Source organism: Salmo salar, chromosome 16 (assembly GCF_965601325.2).
Source record: "Salmo salar chromosome 16, fSalSal1, whole genome shotgun sequence".
NCBI lineage: Eukaryota > Metazoa > Chordata > Actinopteri > Salmoniformes > Salmonidae > Salmo > Salmo salar.
In genome coordinates, this window is record NC_138306.1 from 51,948,829 (window position 1) to 51,966,702 (window position 17,874).

A 17,874-nucleotide genomic window follows, 5' to 3' on the forward strand; every position below is an offset into this window, starting at 1 on the left:
AGGGTGCTCTCGAGCGCCTAGATGTTCTTTACCATTCGGCCATCAGATTTGCCACCAATGCTCCTTACAGGACACATCAATGCACTCTATACTTCTCTGTAAACTGGTCATCTCTGTATACCTGTCGCAAGACCCACTGGTTGATGCTTATTTATAAAACCCTCTTAGGCCTCACTCCCCCCATCTGAGATACCTACTGCAGCCCTTATCCTCCAGATACAACAATAGTTCTGCCAGTCACATTCTGTTAAAGGTTCCCAAAGCACACATCTCTGGGTCGCTCCTCTTTTCAGTTCGCTGCAGCTAGCGACTGGAACGATCTGCAAAAAACACTCAAACTGTACAGTTTTATCTCCATCTCTTCATTCAAAGACTCAATCATGGACACTCTTACTGACAGTTGTGGCTGCTTCGCGGGATGTATTGTTGTCTCTACATTCTTGCCCTTTGTCCTGTTGTCTGTGCCCAATAATGTTTGTACCATGTTTTGTGCTGCTACCATGTTGTGCTGCTGCCATGTTGTGTTGCTACCATGTTGTTGTCATGTGTTGCTGCCTTGCTATGTTGTCTTAGGTCTCTCTTTATGTAGTGTTGTGTTGTCTCTCTTGTTGTGATGTGTGTTTCGTCCTATATTTATATTGTATTTAGGAGGCCTTTGCCTTTTGGTAGGCCGTCATTGTAAATAAGAATTTGTTCTTAACTGACTTGCCTAGTTAAATAAAGGTTAAATATAATATAACATTTTTAAAAATAAGGCTGTAACGTAATTTTTTTTTTTTAAGTCAAGTGGTCTGAATACTTTCCGAATGCACTGTACACTCTCCAACACTCTAAATGTATCCCAACATTTTAATTTCAGGACTAAATACAGCATTACTAGGCATACTTCTCACAGCATTTTAGCAATGGGCATACAAATAAATACAGTTGCACATTGCAACAAGTTCAAGTTTACCTTACAGTAATTATGTTTCATAACTATTTTTATCTTTGATATGTGATGTGTTTACTCTGACAGAGTAATTGAGTGTTACTGATTGTTCACAGGAAGTCATAGCATGGCTTCAGGGTTTTTTTCCCTCTCTGGACAGATGTTGATAAGGAGTAGTCATTTACTGCAATCAAGTGTTGGCTCCAGAGGCATTTCCCCTGTGAATGATTATGAAACCATTTTCCCATTAGCTCATTTATCAGTAAATGTAGTTAAAAAGTGAAGTATGTTTTTTCAAGATCCATGGGGTACATTTTAGTTCAGTGTTCATAACCTCCTGATAGCAGGTCTAGGGTGAATGTCAGAGGGATTGTAAATCTGTTTTCTGACCAGGGGAGGGTGCTGGCAGGGCTCTCCAACCCTGTTCCTGGAAAACTACCCTTCTGTAGGTTTTAGATCCAACCCCAGTTGGAACTAACCTTATTCAGTTTATCAACCAGCTAATTATTAGAATCAGGTGTGCTAGATTAGGGTTGGAGAGAACCCCTACAGGATGGTAGCTCTCCAAGAACAGGGTTGGAGAGAAACCCTACAGGATGGTATCTCTCCATGACCAGGAACCCTACAGGATGGTAGCTCTCCAAGAACAGGGTTGGAGAAAAACCCTACAGGACGGTAGCTCTCCAAGAACAGGGTTGGAGAGAAACCCTACAGGATGCTAGTTTTTCAGGAACAGGTTGGAGAGAAACCCACAGGATGGTATCTCTCCAGGAACAGGGTTGGAGAGAAACCCTACAGGATGGTAGCTCTCCAAGAACAGGGTTGGAGAGAAACCCTACAGGATGCTAGCTCTCCAGGAACAGGGTTGGATAGAAACCCTACAGGATGGTAGCTCTCCAAGAACAGGGTTGGAGAAAAACCCTACAGGATGGTAGCTCTCCAGGAACAGGGTTGGAGAGAAACCCTACAGAATGGTATCTCTCCAAGAACAGGGTTGGAGAGAAACCCTACAGGATGGTAGCTCTCCAAGAACAGGGTTGGAGAGAAACTCTACAGGATGTTAGCTCTCCAGGAACAGGGTTGGAGAGAAACCCTACAGGATGGTAGCTCTCCAAGAACAGGGTTGGAGAGAAACCCTACAGGATGGTAGCTCTCCAAGAACATGGTTGGATTGAACCCCTACAGAATGGTATCTCTCCAAGAACAGGGTTGGAGAGAAACCCTACAGGATGCTACCTCTCCAAGAACAGGGTTGGAGAGAAACCCTACAGGATGCTAGCTCTCCAAGAACAGGGTTGGAGAGAACCCTACAGGATGCTAGATCTCCAAGAACAGGGTTGGAGTGAAACCCACAGGATGGTATCTCTCCAGGAACAGGGTTGGAGAGAAATCCTACAGGATGGTAGCTCTCCAAGAACAGGGTTGGAGAGAAACCCTACAGGATGCTAGCTCTCCAAGAACAGGGTTGGAGAGAAACCCTACAGGATGATAGCTCTCAAAGAACAGGGTTGGAGAGAACCCTACAGGATGCTAGCTCTCCAAGAACAGGGTTGGAGTGAAACCCACAGGATGGTATCTCTCCAGGAACAGGGTTGGAGAGAAACCCTACAGGATGGTAGCTCTCCAAGAACAGGGTTGGAGAGAAACCCTACAGGATGCTAGCTCTCCAAGAACAGGGTTGGAGAGAAACCCTACAGGATGCTAGCTCTCCAGGAACAGGGTTGGATAGAAACCCTACAGGATGGTAGCTCTCCAAGAACAGGGTTGGAGAGAAACCCTACATGATGGTAGCTCTCCAGGAACAGGGTTGGAGAGAAACCCTACACAATGGTATCTCTCCAAGAACAGGGTTGGAGAGAAACCCTACAGGATGGTAGCTCTCCAAGAACAGGGTTGGAGAGAAACTCTACAGGATGGTAGCTCTCCAGGAACAGGGTTGGAGAGAAACCCTACAGGATGCTAGCTCTCCAGGAACAGGGTTGGATAGAAACCGTACAGGATGGTAGCTCTCCAGGAACAGGGTTGGAGAGAACCCCTACAGAATGGTATCTCTCCAAGAACAGGGTTGGAGAGAAACCCTACAGGATGGTAGCTCTCCAAGAACAGGGTTGGAGAGAAACCCTCCAGGATGCTAGCTGTCCAAGAACAGGGTTGGAGAGAAACCCTACAGGATGCTAGCTCTCCAGGAACAGGGTTGGATAGAAACCCTACAGGATGGTAGCTCTCCAAGAACAGGGTTGGAGAGAAACCCTACAGGATGGTAGCTCTCCAGGAACAGGGTTGGAGAGAAACCCTACAGGATGGTATCTCTCCAAGAACAGGGTTGGAGAGAAACCCTACAGGATGGTAGCTCTCCAAGAACAGGGTTGGAGAGAAACCCTACAGGATGGTAGCTCTCCAAGAACAGGGTTGGAGATAAACCCTACAGGATGGTAGCTCTCCAAGAACAGGGTTGGAGAGAAACTCTACAGGATGGTAGCGCTCCAGGAGCAGGGTTGGAGAGAAACCCTACAGGATGGTAGCACTCCAGGAACAGGGTTGGAGAGAAACTCTACAGGATGGTAGCGCTCCAGGAACAGGGTTGGAGAGAAACTCTACAGGATGGTAGCGCTCCAGGAACAGGGTTGGAGAGAAACTCTACAGGATGGTAGCGCTCCAGGAACAGGGTTGGAGAGCCCTGAATTAGAGGTTACAGCTCCAGAGTCAGACAACTTTTTATCTTCATGCTGTGGAGTCAAGATGTCTTTGCAGTACTTATAACTCCATATGCATAAACTGTATTGCAGCTGTTCATTAAAAACAAAATGAAACCGGAACTACTAGTAATAATATGCCATTTAGCATATTATCAACCAGCTAATTGGAGTTCAAGTAACAGACACATCTCAACATCAACTGTTCAGAGAAGACTGCGTGATTCAGGACTTCATGGTCGAATTCCTGCAAAGAAACCACTACTAAAGGACACCAAAAAGAAGAAGAGACTTGCTTGGACCATAAAACACGAGCAATGGACATTAGACCGGTGGAAATCTGTCCTTTGGTCTGATGATTTTTGGTTCCAACCGCTTTGTCTTTGAGGCACAGAGTAGGTGAACGGATGATCTCCACATGTGTGGTTCCCACCGTGAAGCACGGAGGAGGAGGTGTGATGGTGTGGGAGTGCTTTGCTGGTGGCACTGTCTGTGATTTATTTAGAATTCAAGGCACACTTAACCTGCATGGCAACCACAGCATTCTGCAACGATAAGCCAACGATGGTTTGAGCTTAGTGGAACTATCGTTTGTTTTTCAACAGCACAATGACCCAAAACACCTCCAGGCTGTGTAAGGGCTATTTGACCAAGAAGGATAGTGATGGAGTGCTACATCAGATGACCTGGCCTCCACAATCACCTAACCTCAACCCAATTGAGATGGTTTGGGATGAGTTGGACCACAGAGTAAAGGAAAAGCAGCCAACAAGTGCTCAGCATATGTGGGAACACCTTTAAGACTGTTTGAAATGTATTCCAGGTGAAGCTGGTTGAGAGAATGCCAAGCGTGTGCAAAGCTGTCATCAAGGTGGCTACTTTGAAGAATCTCAAATATAAAATATATTATGATGTGTTTAACAATTTTTTGGTTACTACATGATCCCATAACTGTTATTTCATAGTTTTGATGTTGTCGCTATTATTCTACAATGTAGAAAATTGTTTAAAAAAAATAAACCATTGAATGAGTAGGTGTGTCCAAACTTTTGACTGGTACTGTATATATTTACCCCAAAAATATATGGGGGATTGGAAATGATGCAGACAAGTACATTGATGGTAGCTACAATTTATCCGCAATATTAAAACTGATCTACCCCTCCCCCCCAAAAATTCTAAATCATAAAAGATCCTTCAAATAATCAATGAATGAGTATTGCCTCGGATGAAACTGTTACCTCAACAACATCCTATGAATTAGTTACTCACCAAAGGCTTTCTTGGGCCCTACCAAACGTAGTGTGAAGGGTGTTCCCCTTGGTTGCTCCTTTAGCATCTTAGCTACTTCATAGTGCCGACACCCGACAATGCTCTGGTCATTGATGGCCTCAATGTGATCGCCCACGCATACAGTCTTGAGCTGGTCAATGGTGCTATCTTCCTTTATCCTCTGCAGAAGAAACAGACAGGGTCTGGGTAGGATGTAGTCCATCTACCTAATCCTATTAATTGTTGACATCTTGTTAAGTATCTAGGCTACACTACTACATTTTCATCATTATAACCTGAGTGGTTCGAACCCTGAATGCTGATTGGCTGAAAGCCGTGTTATATCAGACCGTATACCACGGGTATGACAAAATGTTTATTTTTACTCTTCTAATTACGCAATTAAGGCACCTCGGGGGTCTGTGGTATATGGCCAATATACCACAGCTAAGGACTGTATACAGGCACTCTGTGTTGCGTTGTGCATAAAGAACAACCCATAGCTGTGGTATATTGGCCATATACCACACCACCTCTGGCTTTATTGCTTAGGCATAAGTCAGGAAAATGTTACAGGGAAGCTTCAGTCAGGTGGGAAGCAAAACTATTTGACAGTTTTTTGTTGTTATTTTGTGGTTAAAATGCATTGTTTTGCTCCAAAAACACATTGTGTAGGACAGATAGGCCTTTATCATGTAGGCGAAAATACAGTTCATCTCAAAGACCGCCTTGAGTCTGCTTTGTGACAAATTTGACCATAGTTTGGAGGAAGGGAAAGGTAACAGAGTGTCGTGGAAGCAGAGCCTCATCGTATTGTATTTCCCTCTACTAAAATATGGCAGAGTCCTTAAATGTTTTAATCTGGTTTCACAGTATGTTTCAGGGCGCATTCCTCCGCCCAGGTTTTGCTGACTCATGTCAGAACTATTTTAAATATCATCTAACCACATCATGTTATAGCAATCTGGTGCCAGACTGCACAGACGATGACATGGCGCGCAACCATTGGTTGATACATGCAAAGTCTGAGCAGGGGGAACATGACCTCTCTCTTCACTTAAAACCTGGCCTTTTACTCTGACCTTTAACCTCTGGCTTTTACGTCTATGGAACGTTCTGACTCGGATAAGGTTTACTTACTTACTTTACGTCTGGCTTTTACCTTAATGAAAGCGTACCCTGCTCCGTTGTCAGTGATGGTCAGCCCAAGGGCGTCCTCCGTCTTGGTGACCTCCACCTCTTTGGTCTCACCCCTGACGTGGGCGAAAATGAAGTCCTCCAGGCCGATCTGACCACCTAACAGCTTCTGCATATCCACCTTGTGGGAGTTCAGAGTACAGAAAAGGATCTATGCCCACAGAGAAAAGAGAGAGGAGCAATGGTCAGCAGGAAATACATGAGGGTAGTTTGGAACATGAATGATTGTCATCCCATTCAAAAGAAGAACCATTCAAATGTTCATCTGTCATCGTCCTTAACTTGTTAAGTCACAGCAGTATAGAACAACCTGAAGTGGTGTGAAAGAATGGATGTGGCTTTTATCTTAATTCAGTAAATATGCCTACATTCCTCTAAATGGAGAGTACTGTAGCTCCGCAAAATGTAATGACATCTAAAGATCTGTATGGAATTTAAGAAGGGTCGTCAACATCAAAGGAGATGACAGGGTCGTGTTCAGTAGGGAGAAAAAGTTATAAACAGAGTGAAATGTTATTAACTGAACTTGCCCAATAAGAACACAGATTTTTGTTTTCTGGTCAAACAATCAATCAATCAATCACATGTATTCATAAACCCCTTTTCACATCAGCAGTTGTCAGTAAGTCTTTTTTACAGTGACCTGGCCTAGACCCCAAATAGCAAGCAAAAGCAGAGGAACTTTGGCACAAAAACTTCCTCGAAGGAAGAAACCTGCTCTGAAGGATGGCTCATTCATCCCCTTCTGGTAGTATTGAAATTTTTCCGTAATATTGTGCCCTATACTACACTCAACCTTTAACATTACTCACAAACCTCTCCTGACTCCCATGTCATACTACTCAATCCCAACAGCAGAGGGCAGTGTTGCAACATAGATTCACCAAAGAGACTGCCCTTCATGTGGCCATTTTGTGATCTTATCTGGACAGGACAATCCTGGTCCTGGAGAGCCACAGTGTATGCAGGCTTTTCTCCAGCCCAGCACTAACACATTGGATTCACCTAGTGGTCAACTAATCATAGTTTTCAATCTTGTTAGTTTAATGGTAGTTTTGGGGACAGAAATATAAGCATGCTCTCACTTCCTGGATCCTTCTGGATTTGCCACCCCAACTTGTTTTACTCCCTCTCAGTTCTGCATTTATTACCTGTAGGTCATTTGTTACCTACACCAGTGGAGGCTGCTGAGGGGAAGACGGATCATAATAATGGCTGGAATGGAGCGAATGGAATGGCATCAAACCATGTGATTGATGTATTTGATACTGATTCCGCTCCAGCCATTATCACGAGCTTGTCCTCCCCAATTATGGCCCCGCCAACCTCCTGTGGTATAAACTCTCGTCTCAGCCTTGCTGGGTGTCATTGACACTAGTTCAAGGACAGGCATAAATAATCCTGTGTGGAAAGCGAGACAACAGCTTTATTGCAGGTTGTGATGTGAAATGCTGCCAGCTTGCTGACTTTACTTTTTTATGCCTATGAACACAGACTGTCCTGTCCAAACGCCTAGAATTAGAAATATAAATCAGAATATGATTAGAAATATAATCAGAATATGATTAGAATATAATCAGAAATAGAATCAGAATATGATTAGAATAGAATCAGAATATGATCGGAATATGATCAGAATAGAATCAGAATATGATCAGAATAGAATCGGAATATGATCAGAATATGATCAGAATAGAATCAGAATATGATCAGAATAGAATCGGAATATGATCAGAATATGATCAGAATAGAATCAGAATATGATCAGATTATGATTGGAATATGATCAGAAATATAATCAGAATATGATTAGAATATGATCAGAATATGATCAGAATAGAATCGGAACATGATCAGAATATGATCAGAATAGAATAAGAATATGATCGGAATACGATCAGAATATGATCAGAATATGATCAGAATAGAATCGGAATATGATCCGAATATAATCGGAATATGATTAGAATATGATCAGAATAGAATCAGGATATGATTAGAATATGATCAGAATAGAATCAGAATATGATCAGAATAGAATCGGAATATGATCAGAATATGATCAGAATAGAATAAGAATATGATCGGAATACGATCAGAATATGATCAGAATAGAATCAGAATAGAATTGGAATATGATCTGAATATAATCGGAATATGATTAGAATATGATCAGAATAGAATCAGAATATGATTAGAATATGATCAGAATAGAATCAGAATATGATCAGAATATGATCAGAATAGAATCGGAATATGATTAGAATATGATCAGAATAGAATCGGAATATGATTAGAATATGATCAGAATAGAATGAGAATATGATTAGAATATGATCAGAATAGAATCAGAATATGATCAAAATATGATCAGAATAGAATCGGAATATGATTAGAATATGATCAGAATAGAATCGGAATATGATTAGAATGTGATCAAAATATGATCAGAATATGATCAGAACATGATCAGAATAGAATAGAATATGATCACAATAGAATCAGAATAGAATCGGAATATGATCAGAATATGATCAGAATAGAATCAGAATATGATCAAAATATGATTGGAAAATGATCATAAATATAATCAGAATATGATTATAATATGATCAAAATAGAATCAGAATATGATTAGAATATGATCAGAATAGAATCAGAATATGATCAGAATAGAATCAGAATATGATCAGAATAAAATCAGAATAGAATCAGAATATGATCAGAATAGAATCAGAATATGATCAGAATATAATCAGAATATGATCAGAATATGATCAGAATAGAATCAGAATATGGTTCGAATAGAATCAGAATATGATTGTGCTCTTCTACTGTTCACTTCTTTTATTTGTCCTTTTTGCTGGAATGTGTTTCGCATTCAAGAGCACTGAGCAAAATACAAGGGCACAAACGAAGACATTTATGAACATTTCAGTGTACTCCCACTAATAAGCCTTAAATACAAAGAGCACGTTATAATATCACATATACAAACTACAGAATTATTAGGAACATTGACAAACAACCTCCCCCCCACAGTAAAAAAAGGAACCTTCGCTATTACAGTTAAAAAAGGAACCTTCGGTACTACAGTAAAAAAAGGAACCTTCTGTATTACAGTAAAAAAAAAGGAACCTTCTGTATTGAAGTATTATAGTATCAAATGTCTTCTTGAAACTATATTATATAATTCTCCTGACCTACCTTCAATCATCCATATCTTTCTGTCATCTGTCATGGCATTGAGACCAGATCAGTAGATTTCGCTCAAGGACATTTTGTATGTTCTTCCAGCTGCTTTTACGACATTACTAGAAGGTCATCCTCACATTGGAGATGTTCGATGTTAAAAGCGTTCATTAGTTACCATAAAGACAACTCAGTAACTAATAATTTTGGCAAATTTTGCACCTGTCACTCAGAATTCGGCTCTGGAATGTTCTGGAAATGTTTAATTAATTATTTTAAAACTGACTATTTGTATTTCATCTGTGACAGTTAATCAAAAGTCAAAATGATCAAAGTCCAAAACTATGAACATAATCCTGAGAAAATGATTGTGTAGTACATCATGGAAACAGGTCTAATTTGAGACAAAAATAGTCAATCAACCTTAACCAAACAAGGAGACTATTTATACATTACATAATAATCCAAACTGTCAGCATGACCTAAAAGCAGAACATCCAAATGATCAGATTATATACTGTAATGGCCTAACCAGTCAGCAGAAATGAACAAAGAACACCCTAGCCTACCGTACCTCCGAGGGAGAGATATGAAACACCTCAGCGATTTTGGCATACAACTCCTTGACATTGGTGAAGCCATGGATGCGGCCTGTAGGGCTGCCATGGGCCAACTGGGTGTGGAAGACGAGCCTGGGCCTTGGGTACTCAGGTGGCCCAGGCGGAGGCGGGTCTGAGGGGGGCAGCGGCGGAGCTGAGGGCTCCACACCCCCATGTGTCTGGCTCTTCTCCTCTTCCTCTGAAGCCGGCCCTCCGGCCTTGTTGCTGTCCTGCGCTAGCGGGCTCATCTCTTCTCCGTTCTGCATCAGCCCCAGCTCTGCGTTGGTGGTCCTCCGTGAGTCCTGGTGTATGCTGCCCTAGCTGGCCAGAGAGAGAGTTGGGACCCTAGGTGCTGCTGAATTAGTGATGAGAGTAGCCAGGTAACGGCAGCCCAAGGAGGCCTGCTCGGCCAGGTGGAAACCCAACACCCAGAAGCGGGCTATCGTATGTGTGACACCGGAGACCGAGAGCAGATAGGGAGAACAACAAACATATCACACCAGTTAAGCTGCCTTTATAAAGACCTCATATAACAACATTAGCGTCTGTCTGGGCACTAGGTAAAGGGACTCACACATGACCCCAAAAGGACGGTACGTTTGTGGTAGGGGCTAAAAACTCTGACCATATCCATGATATCACGTGTCACCTGGAGTCGGTAGACAGACAATGTCCCGATGTTAGTGGTAAGGAAACACTCTGTACTGAGAGTAAAGTCCCTCCAGTCCTCATTAATGAAGAATTAGTAAAGTCAGGGTGGATCCTCCTCAACTTGTCGGCCTTTTTAACCCTACAGCCAGCCCACGGATACACAGGAAGAGTACTTAGCCTGATAAATGGTTGTTTAATTCGACCCCATGCTGAAATGTGTGCCAACAACTATTTAGAAGTTAAGAAATATATTGTGATGTAACGATAGATCATAGTAAGACCTAGCTTTGATATGTATGTCTGCAGTTTTATCATGTTATTCACAAAACCGTGGACCAATCCTGCAAAATTATGTAGACTACCTAAAGCACAGGACATTCCCTAGGTTTAGGAAACTAGAAGTAAAACATTACCGGATAGTTGTGAAGTACAGAGAGAGAGGCAGATATCAAGAGGTGTACAGGAAGTGGCCAAGAGGGGCTCGACCCACCCTCGCAAGGGGTCATGTGATTGGCGAATGTTACCACTACAGCACACTGGAAATACACTGACTTTATGATTCCTTATTGATGTCACTTGTTAAATCCACTTAAAATAGTGCAGATGAAGGGGAGGAGATGGGTTAAAGAAGGATTTTTAAAAGCCTTGAGACAATTGAGACATGGATTGTGTTTGCTTACCACTAAGAGGGTAAATGGGCTTGACAAAATATTTAAGTGCCTTTGAACGAGGTATAGTAGTAGGGGCTAGGCACACCGGTTTTTGTCAAGAACTGCAACACTGCTGTTTTTTTCACACTCAACAGTTTCCTGTGTGTATCAAGAATGGTCCACCACCCAAAGGACATCCAGCCACCTTGATACAACTGTGAGAAGCATTCGAGTCAACATGGGCCAGCATCCCTGTGGAATGCTTTCAACATCTTGTAGAGTCCATGCCTCGACAAATTGAGACTGTTCTGAAGGAAAGGGAGGGGGCGCGTCTCAATATTAGGAAATGTTTGGTATACTCAGTGTATATATATATTTTTTTTAGCATTAGTGGTGTATCTAATTTATTTATTTGCCTTCTTTTAAAATGTGAATAAACATTTATAAAAGTTGGTTTAGGAGCATGAATATGTCCTGTGATCCCTGACATGTCTGGGCTTTTCCCAAGACACAAAGGTCTTTTATCTCCCTCTTGAATATGGAAATACCAGCAAATTACTCTTGCTCTTGTTGATGATACTGTACTTGTACTTGTACCATAGCTGCATGCTCTTGAATTGAGAGACACACACTGATGATGAAAACATTGATATGGAAAGCAATTGTGTGTCAAGAAGAATGCACTATTTAACCATGATATACAGTATATACTATACTTCTGTGTTTTGCTTGTCTTGTAACAATGTCCTATTTAAGTCATCCAGTTGTTCTTTTGCATTACAATATGTTACATTTAGACTGGGATGTACGTAACTTGAAACATATTCCTGCTTAGATCATCTTGGTGAGCGACTACTTGCAGTGTCTTTTTCCTCAGGCTGCGTGTGTACATTGTTGTAGTCATGCTGAACCTGCAATTCTGCAGCTGCTGTGGCTTCGCTGTGTCTTTAAAAGCCAAGGTGTTTCTTATCACAAGGCTATTACTCAAAGAGAATGATAATGAGGAATGTTCTGACAAAACATACCCTTTTTACAACATCTGATATAATGTTCTCTAACCAAAGAACGTCTTTCACTTTTCCTTGAAGAAGAAAAGAAAACTGAGAGACCAAATTTTTGGAACATCTGTGAAATTTATACACATGGGATATCTTCTTACGTTTGCATCATATGCCACAAATGAAATATACTTCTTGTGTTCTTCCTTCCAATAAACTCTTGGTCTTCTCTTAAGTCCCCATGATATTTCCTCCTTCTTTTGAGGTAGTGAATAATATTTGAACAGGCCAATGTTTGCCATAGGCTATGTCAATAAAACCATATATCATTTTTATGAGTCATATGGTCAATATTGATAGATGAACAGAATAAATAAAGACAGGGCTGAAAGGATTTATTAATATCAATCATTTATAGGCACTGACATTTTTGTAGATAGTTCCCAATGTTTAGCTCCTTTAAATGTTTACAATAAATTGAAATATTTTATTCAAGCTATTATTCTATTCCAATTCTATCTGGTTGTGAACTTCAGTTCCTCTGTGTTCCTGTGTGGGCGATCCAATGCCTGGGATGAACTATGGTCTGGCTGAATGAAAGATATTTATTTATTTAATTTAACATTTATTTAACTATCAAATGCTCTTTCAGTGTAAGCCACAAAACACTGAACAAGAATATAAATCTAATTTTAAAAAGTACAATCCATCATCATGCTTCATTAAAACCGACTCCACTGAGCAATTAGGAAAAATGACCACCACACCCATATTATTATGAAAGCTGATCTGCATTTCCTTTTCAAAATATCATCAATGTATAGCCATCAACCTCTCCCAGCTCCATAAAGGTTTCAGTCGAAACAGGTCGGAAGAGTTCGTGCATATATTCTGTTGATTTTTCTGATGTTTTTGTTTGTTTTGAACTTCGGTTTGGGTTTTTTGGGCTGTTCGAGCACACAACATTTTTTCGAGAAGTAAGCAGAAATTCGGAGCGGAATTCTAAGCCATCAACCTCTCCCAGCTCTTTTTTTATTTAACTAGGCAAGTCAGTTAAAGACAAATTATTATTTACAATGACGGCCTACCCAGGAACAGTGCCTTGTTCAGGGGCAGAACGACAGATTTTTACCTTGTCAGCTCGGGGATTCAATCCAGCAACCTTTACTGGCCCAACGCTCTAACCACTAGGCTACCTGCCACTCTTTAATAAACTTTGTTTCCTAATCCTCTACTTTAAGTGTAACCGATGTGAAATGGCTAGTTAGTTAGCAGTGGTGCGCGCTAATAGCGTTTCAATTGGGTGATGTCACTCGCTCTGAGACCTGAAGTAGTTGTTCCCCTTGCTCTGCAAGGGCTGCGGCTTTTGTGGCACGATGTTTCGTGGGGTGTCAGTTGTTGATGTGTGCAGAGGGTCCCTGGTTCAAGCCCAGGTTGGGGCAAGGAGAGGGACAGCAGCTATACTGTTACATAAGCACCCTCTTTATCTTCCTAGTCAGGCGGATTTTGGGATGTATCCCTTACAAAAACAGATTTCAGTTTTGAAACTGCAGTATTTTGGACGCAGTAACTGCAGAATAACTGCAGTTACACTGCAAAATTACTGAAATAAATGTTTTTATTAGTTTGGACGCAGTACTTGCTGCATATTGATATACTGCACTCTGCAATCGTTTTTCAACAAAGAAAGGGGCTTTGTGTTTGCTGTGGCATTACAGTGCCTCCTCGGTTTCCTTATCTGAAGTGGCGGTTCCAACATATACTGTAGTCATATGAGCTGGTCTGTCATGAGGGCCTTTAAAATTAAAATAAAAAAAGCCTATTCTACTTCTCCCAAAAAGTACCACTGCCGATGAGTCATCTTTTTTTTTGTGAAACGTCTTGAGGATTTCCAACGTATTAATGACTCAACGTTCTTTCAAAATTAGTGTGAAATGGCAAGTAATGTGCATTTTCAGGGAACACTATAATCAAATGCCATGGATTAAAAAAAAGCGGTGTGATCATGACCATTTGGTGCTGCAGTTTCTGCCTCACAGGAAATGGGGGGGAAGGGTGACAGACAGTGGTCACTGGCCACAGTCCTATGGTGTAAAACAAAAGGCACCAACATACTTCTTGAATGCCACTGCAGTCTTGTTTAACAAATTTTAGTTGATTTAAATGTATTCACTATTTAGACTTGATGCAGCTGACTCTGCTTTTAGCCTACCTCTTTTTTTGGGCATAACGTAATTCCTTTTGGAGCCACTGTTTTAGAGGATGTCATGTTGAAACGCAACAATACCATAGGCAGATGCTTTTAAAAAGCTAGGATTTATTAACGTCCACCAACATCCACTAGTTAAATAAATAAGATAATAAAAACGTCCACCAATGTACAAACAGAAGCCACTCTACATAGGTTGTGCATAATATACCATAGGGCAGGCATGTCCTTGAATATTTAAGGAATTTATACATAAAAAAAACGACCTGCTGCGGTGGTGATTGAACCAGGTTCATAACTCTATATAATATTAGTCATACAACAGGCTAATTAATACCTGTAACACACACACACACACACACACACACACTTCTCTTCGCTAGAGATTATATATTTAAAATATGAACTCACTGAAATGACCATAGAATAGATCATTGAAGTAGACTAGGCCCCCCCCCAAAATAAAGAAAGATCCAAATGCTTTCAAATTGTAGGTACAATCTCTTGGTCACACGTTGTCGTTTTGATAGCACAATGACGCGGGTTTTGTGTCCAATAAAAGGCAATGGGCGGAGACGAAGAGACAAGTACTGCGAACTGATTGGAAGGTTTGTTTGCTACGACATTGTTTTTTTTTTAATATATAACTTTCCTCCTCTCTCATTGGTCAATTGGCTTGGTCCGATTTAAGCTAATGTAATGTATGGTCACAGCTGGAGTGGGAGAAAAACACGCAGGAGTCGGCGTGAAACAGCTCTGGTGGAGCGGCGTTTGGAGTCGAACACCGGTTGGAAGAAAAATGCTTGAAAACAAGACAGATCGATTGAAAACCTTCCTGAGGAAAATGGATGAAAATGCAATCGTCAGAATCAAGCACTTCATGAAAGAAAGGTAAGGATAGCTAGCTAGCTAACTAACTGTTCTACGGAAACCGCTAGCCCAGCTTTAGCGCTCTGTACCAATGGGTGGATGTGCAAACAAACAGATGCTAACCTGACTAACGTTAGCTGGCTATCCGCTTCTTATAAAAAAACGAACTTAGTTAGCTAATATCAACGTTTTGCGTTCAATGTAACGTAACTAGATATTTGTATCATTGCATTAAGCATGTGCACTTAATTGCTTTATATAGTTATTACTATTGTTGCACAAGTCGTTATGTTCGTCAAGGGGTGCATATAACGTTACAGCCCTGTGCGATATGTAACTTGTTATGAGGCCAAGCCTTGCTAGTTAGTTACATCCTAGGTGACATAGCTAACTATGTAACTAAAGTTGTTATTGAACACATTTTCAAAGGTAATCATATTTACTGTCTCACAAATAAATGCACGTCAGCTGTTTGGAGTGTCAACATTCGTTGAGCAAACAGCTGGACCTAAGGCACGTGTATTTTGATGCATAGAGCTTCCTGATTTAAAAATGGCTGGCTGTGCTGTATAAATATAGCTAGTGTTGGATGTTATGCTTTAATTAGGTCGCAGTGGAATGAATACTTTTTACACTCAGGCCTTCATATTATCATTGACACCCTAACTAGCCAAACTCACAAATTACGCAAGCCTACAGTCAAGGAAAGTGAGTTTCTTTACATTTAAAACAGGCCCATAATATTAACTTTTCACCACTGTTAACAGAAGGGGTATGTGTTGAGTGTTTTATGAAAATGGACAGCTTACATTGTTCAGTTATTGCATCTTCCAATGCTCAGGTTCTAAATCTCATTGCCTCTCTCGCAGAGGAAAACACAATTACCTCATCGTCCTCCTGCACCTCTATGTGGATCAGAATGACTCCACTATTTATTTCTCCTGCTGATGACGGTGATGATCCTGCTCTGAGAATAACCAGAGACTGTATGGATTGCTGTCACAGCAGGGGACACACAGGAGACATGTTCTCTTTTCCATTGAGACTTAGCCCCACATCAGTGTGTCACTGGGGTTTTGATGTTAATGACAGCTCTAGTGTTATTGTTTTCATCCGCAGTGTGCCACTACAGACTATCAGAATCAACAATCCCTGCATCATTCAAGACAGTTTCTTTGTGACAAGGTGTTAAAGTTCAGTTAGCCATTTATGTAAGTGACAGTTAAAGTATCCGGAGGCTTGGCCCCAATTCAGGGCATGTCTGCCAGAGTCATGAGACACGGTTGCCGGTCCGTGTAAATATAAACAGAAAAGTCAGTCTTTAGGGTAAAACACCAGGGTAAATCGTCAATGGAAACGCATCATTTTTTTGTCCCCATGGGTCAACCACAGGTGGTCTTTCCCTTTTTATATCTTGGCCGTAGAATATCACCGTTTAAGCCCCATACAATAGAAATCCTGTTACTTTCCATCCTCAGTCCTCTGGAAAACAATTAGATTTCCTATTATCCCTGACCCTCTAGGTGATCTCTTTCACTGTTACTGGTATGTGAAAGTGACATTGGTGGGGGTAATCGCTCAGGTCCTCGAGTGTTCAGTTATAACAATCTGTACTTGTCTAATGGAGGATGCGTAGTTTTGAAGTTCAAATAGTCCTACGTTGAAGCTGGGAATCAACGGGGACGGGCTGAATTTTAATTGGATTTCCTCTCGCCTCCCTCTCAAGACCCATTGGATGAGAAGGTCTGTGGTAGAGGTCGACCGATTAATCGGAATGGCCGATTTAATTAGGGCCGATTTTCAAGTTTTCATAACAATCGGTAATCGGTATTTTTGGCCACCGATTTGCCGAATTTATTATTATTTATTCATATTATTATTTTATTTATTTTTTTGTTTTAATTTAAATATTTTTTTATTATTAATATATATTTTTTGTGTAAAAATTTTTAACCAGGCAAGTCAGTAAGAACACATTCTTATTTTCAATGATGGCCTAGGAACCGCGGGTTAACTGCCTTGTTCAGGGGCAGAAGGACAGATTTTGACCTTGTCAGCTTGGGAATTCAAGCTTGCAACCTTACGGTTAACTAGTCCAATGCTCTAACCACCTGCTTTACGTTGCATTCCATGAGGAGCCTGCCTGTTACGCGAATGCAGTAAGAAGCCAAGGTAAGTTGCTAGCTAGCATTACATTTATCTTATAAAAAACAATCAATCATAATCACTAGTTAACTACACATGGTTGATGATATTACTAGTTTATCTAGCCTGTCCTGCGTTGCATATAATCGATGCGGTGCGCATTCGCGAAAAAGGACTGTCGTTGCTCCAACCTGTACCTAACCATAAACATCAATGTCTTTCTTAAAATCAATACACAAGTATATATTTTTAAACCTGTATATTTAGTTAATATTGGCTGCTAACATGAATTTCTTAACTAGGGAAAATGTGTCACCTCTGCAACAGAGTCAGGCTATATGCAGCAGTTTGGGCCGCCTGGCTCGTTGCGAACTGTGAAGACTATTTCTTCCTAACAAAGACAGCCAACTTCGCCAAACGGGGGATGATTTAACAAAAGCGCATTTGCGAAAAAGCACAATCGTTGC

At 41.0% G+C, this 17,874-nt stretch overlaps 2 protein-coding genes across 4 annotated transcripts in view; one reads left to right on the top strand and one right to left on the bottom strand.

Annotated features, from left to right (window-relative positions):
* The window catches only part of gipc3 (GIPC PDZ domain containing family, member 3), a 36,264-nt gene extending 21,335 nt beyond the window's left edge, over positions 1 to 14,929 (bottom strand). The window contains exons 1-3 of one of the 2 annotated variants that reach the window (XM_014149793.2): positions 14,804 to 14,929; positions 6,059 to 6,244; positions 4,897 to 5,077 (exon numbers count right to left, since the gene is read on the bottom strand). In XM_014149793.2, the coding sequence (XP_014005268.1) occupies positions 4,897 to 5,077; positions 6,059 to 6,244; positions 14,804 to 14,827 (391 nt within the window). In that variant the 5' untranslated portion in view covers positions 14,828 to 14,929. Of the gene's footprint in view, positions 1 to 4,896; positions 5,078 to 6,058; positions 6,245 to 9,859; positions 10,337 to 14,803 lie in introns of those variants that run through there. The other variant, XM_014149792.3, reaches the window with a different exon arrangement.
* Positions 14,930 to 15,071: 142 nt separating this feature from the next.
* LOC106574150 (GRAM domain-containing protein 2B) overlaps positions 15,072 to 17,874 on the top strand; it is a 28,276-nt gene continuing 25,473 nt past the window's right edge. For both annotated transcript variants that reach the window (XM_014149789.3, XM_045697381.1), the window contains exon 1: positions 15,072 to 15,283. In XM_014149789.3, coding sequence (XP_014005264.1) covers positions 15,096 to 15,283 — 188 coding nt within the window. In that variant the 5' untranslated portion in view covers positions 15,072 to 15,095. The remainder of the gene's footprint in view (positions 15,284 to 17,874) is intronic.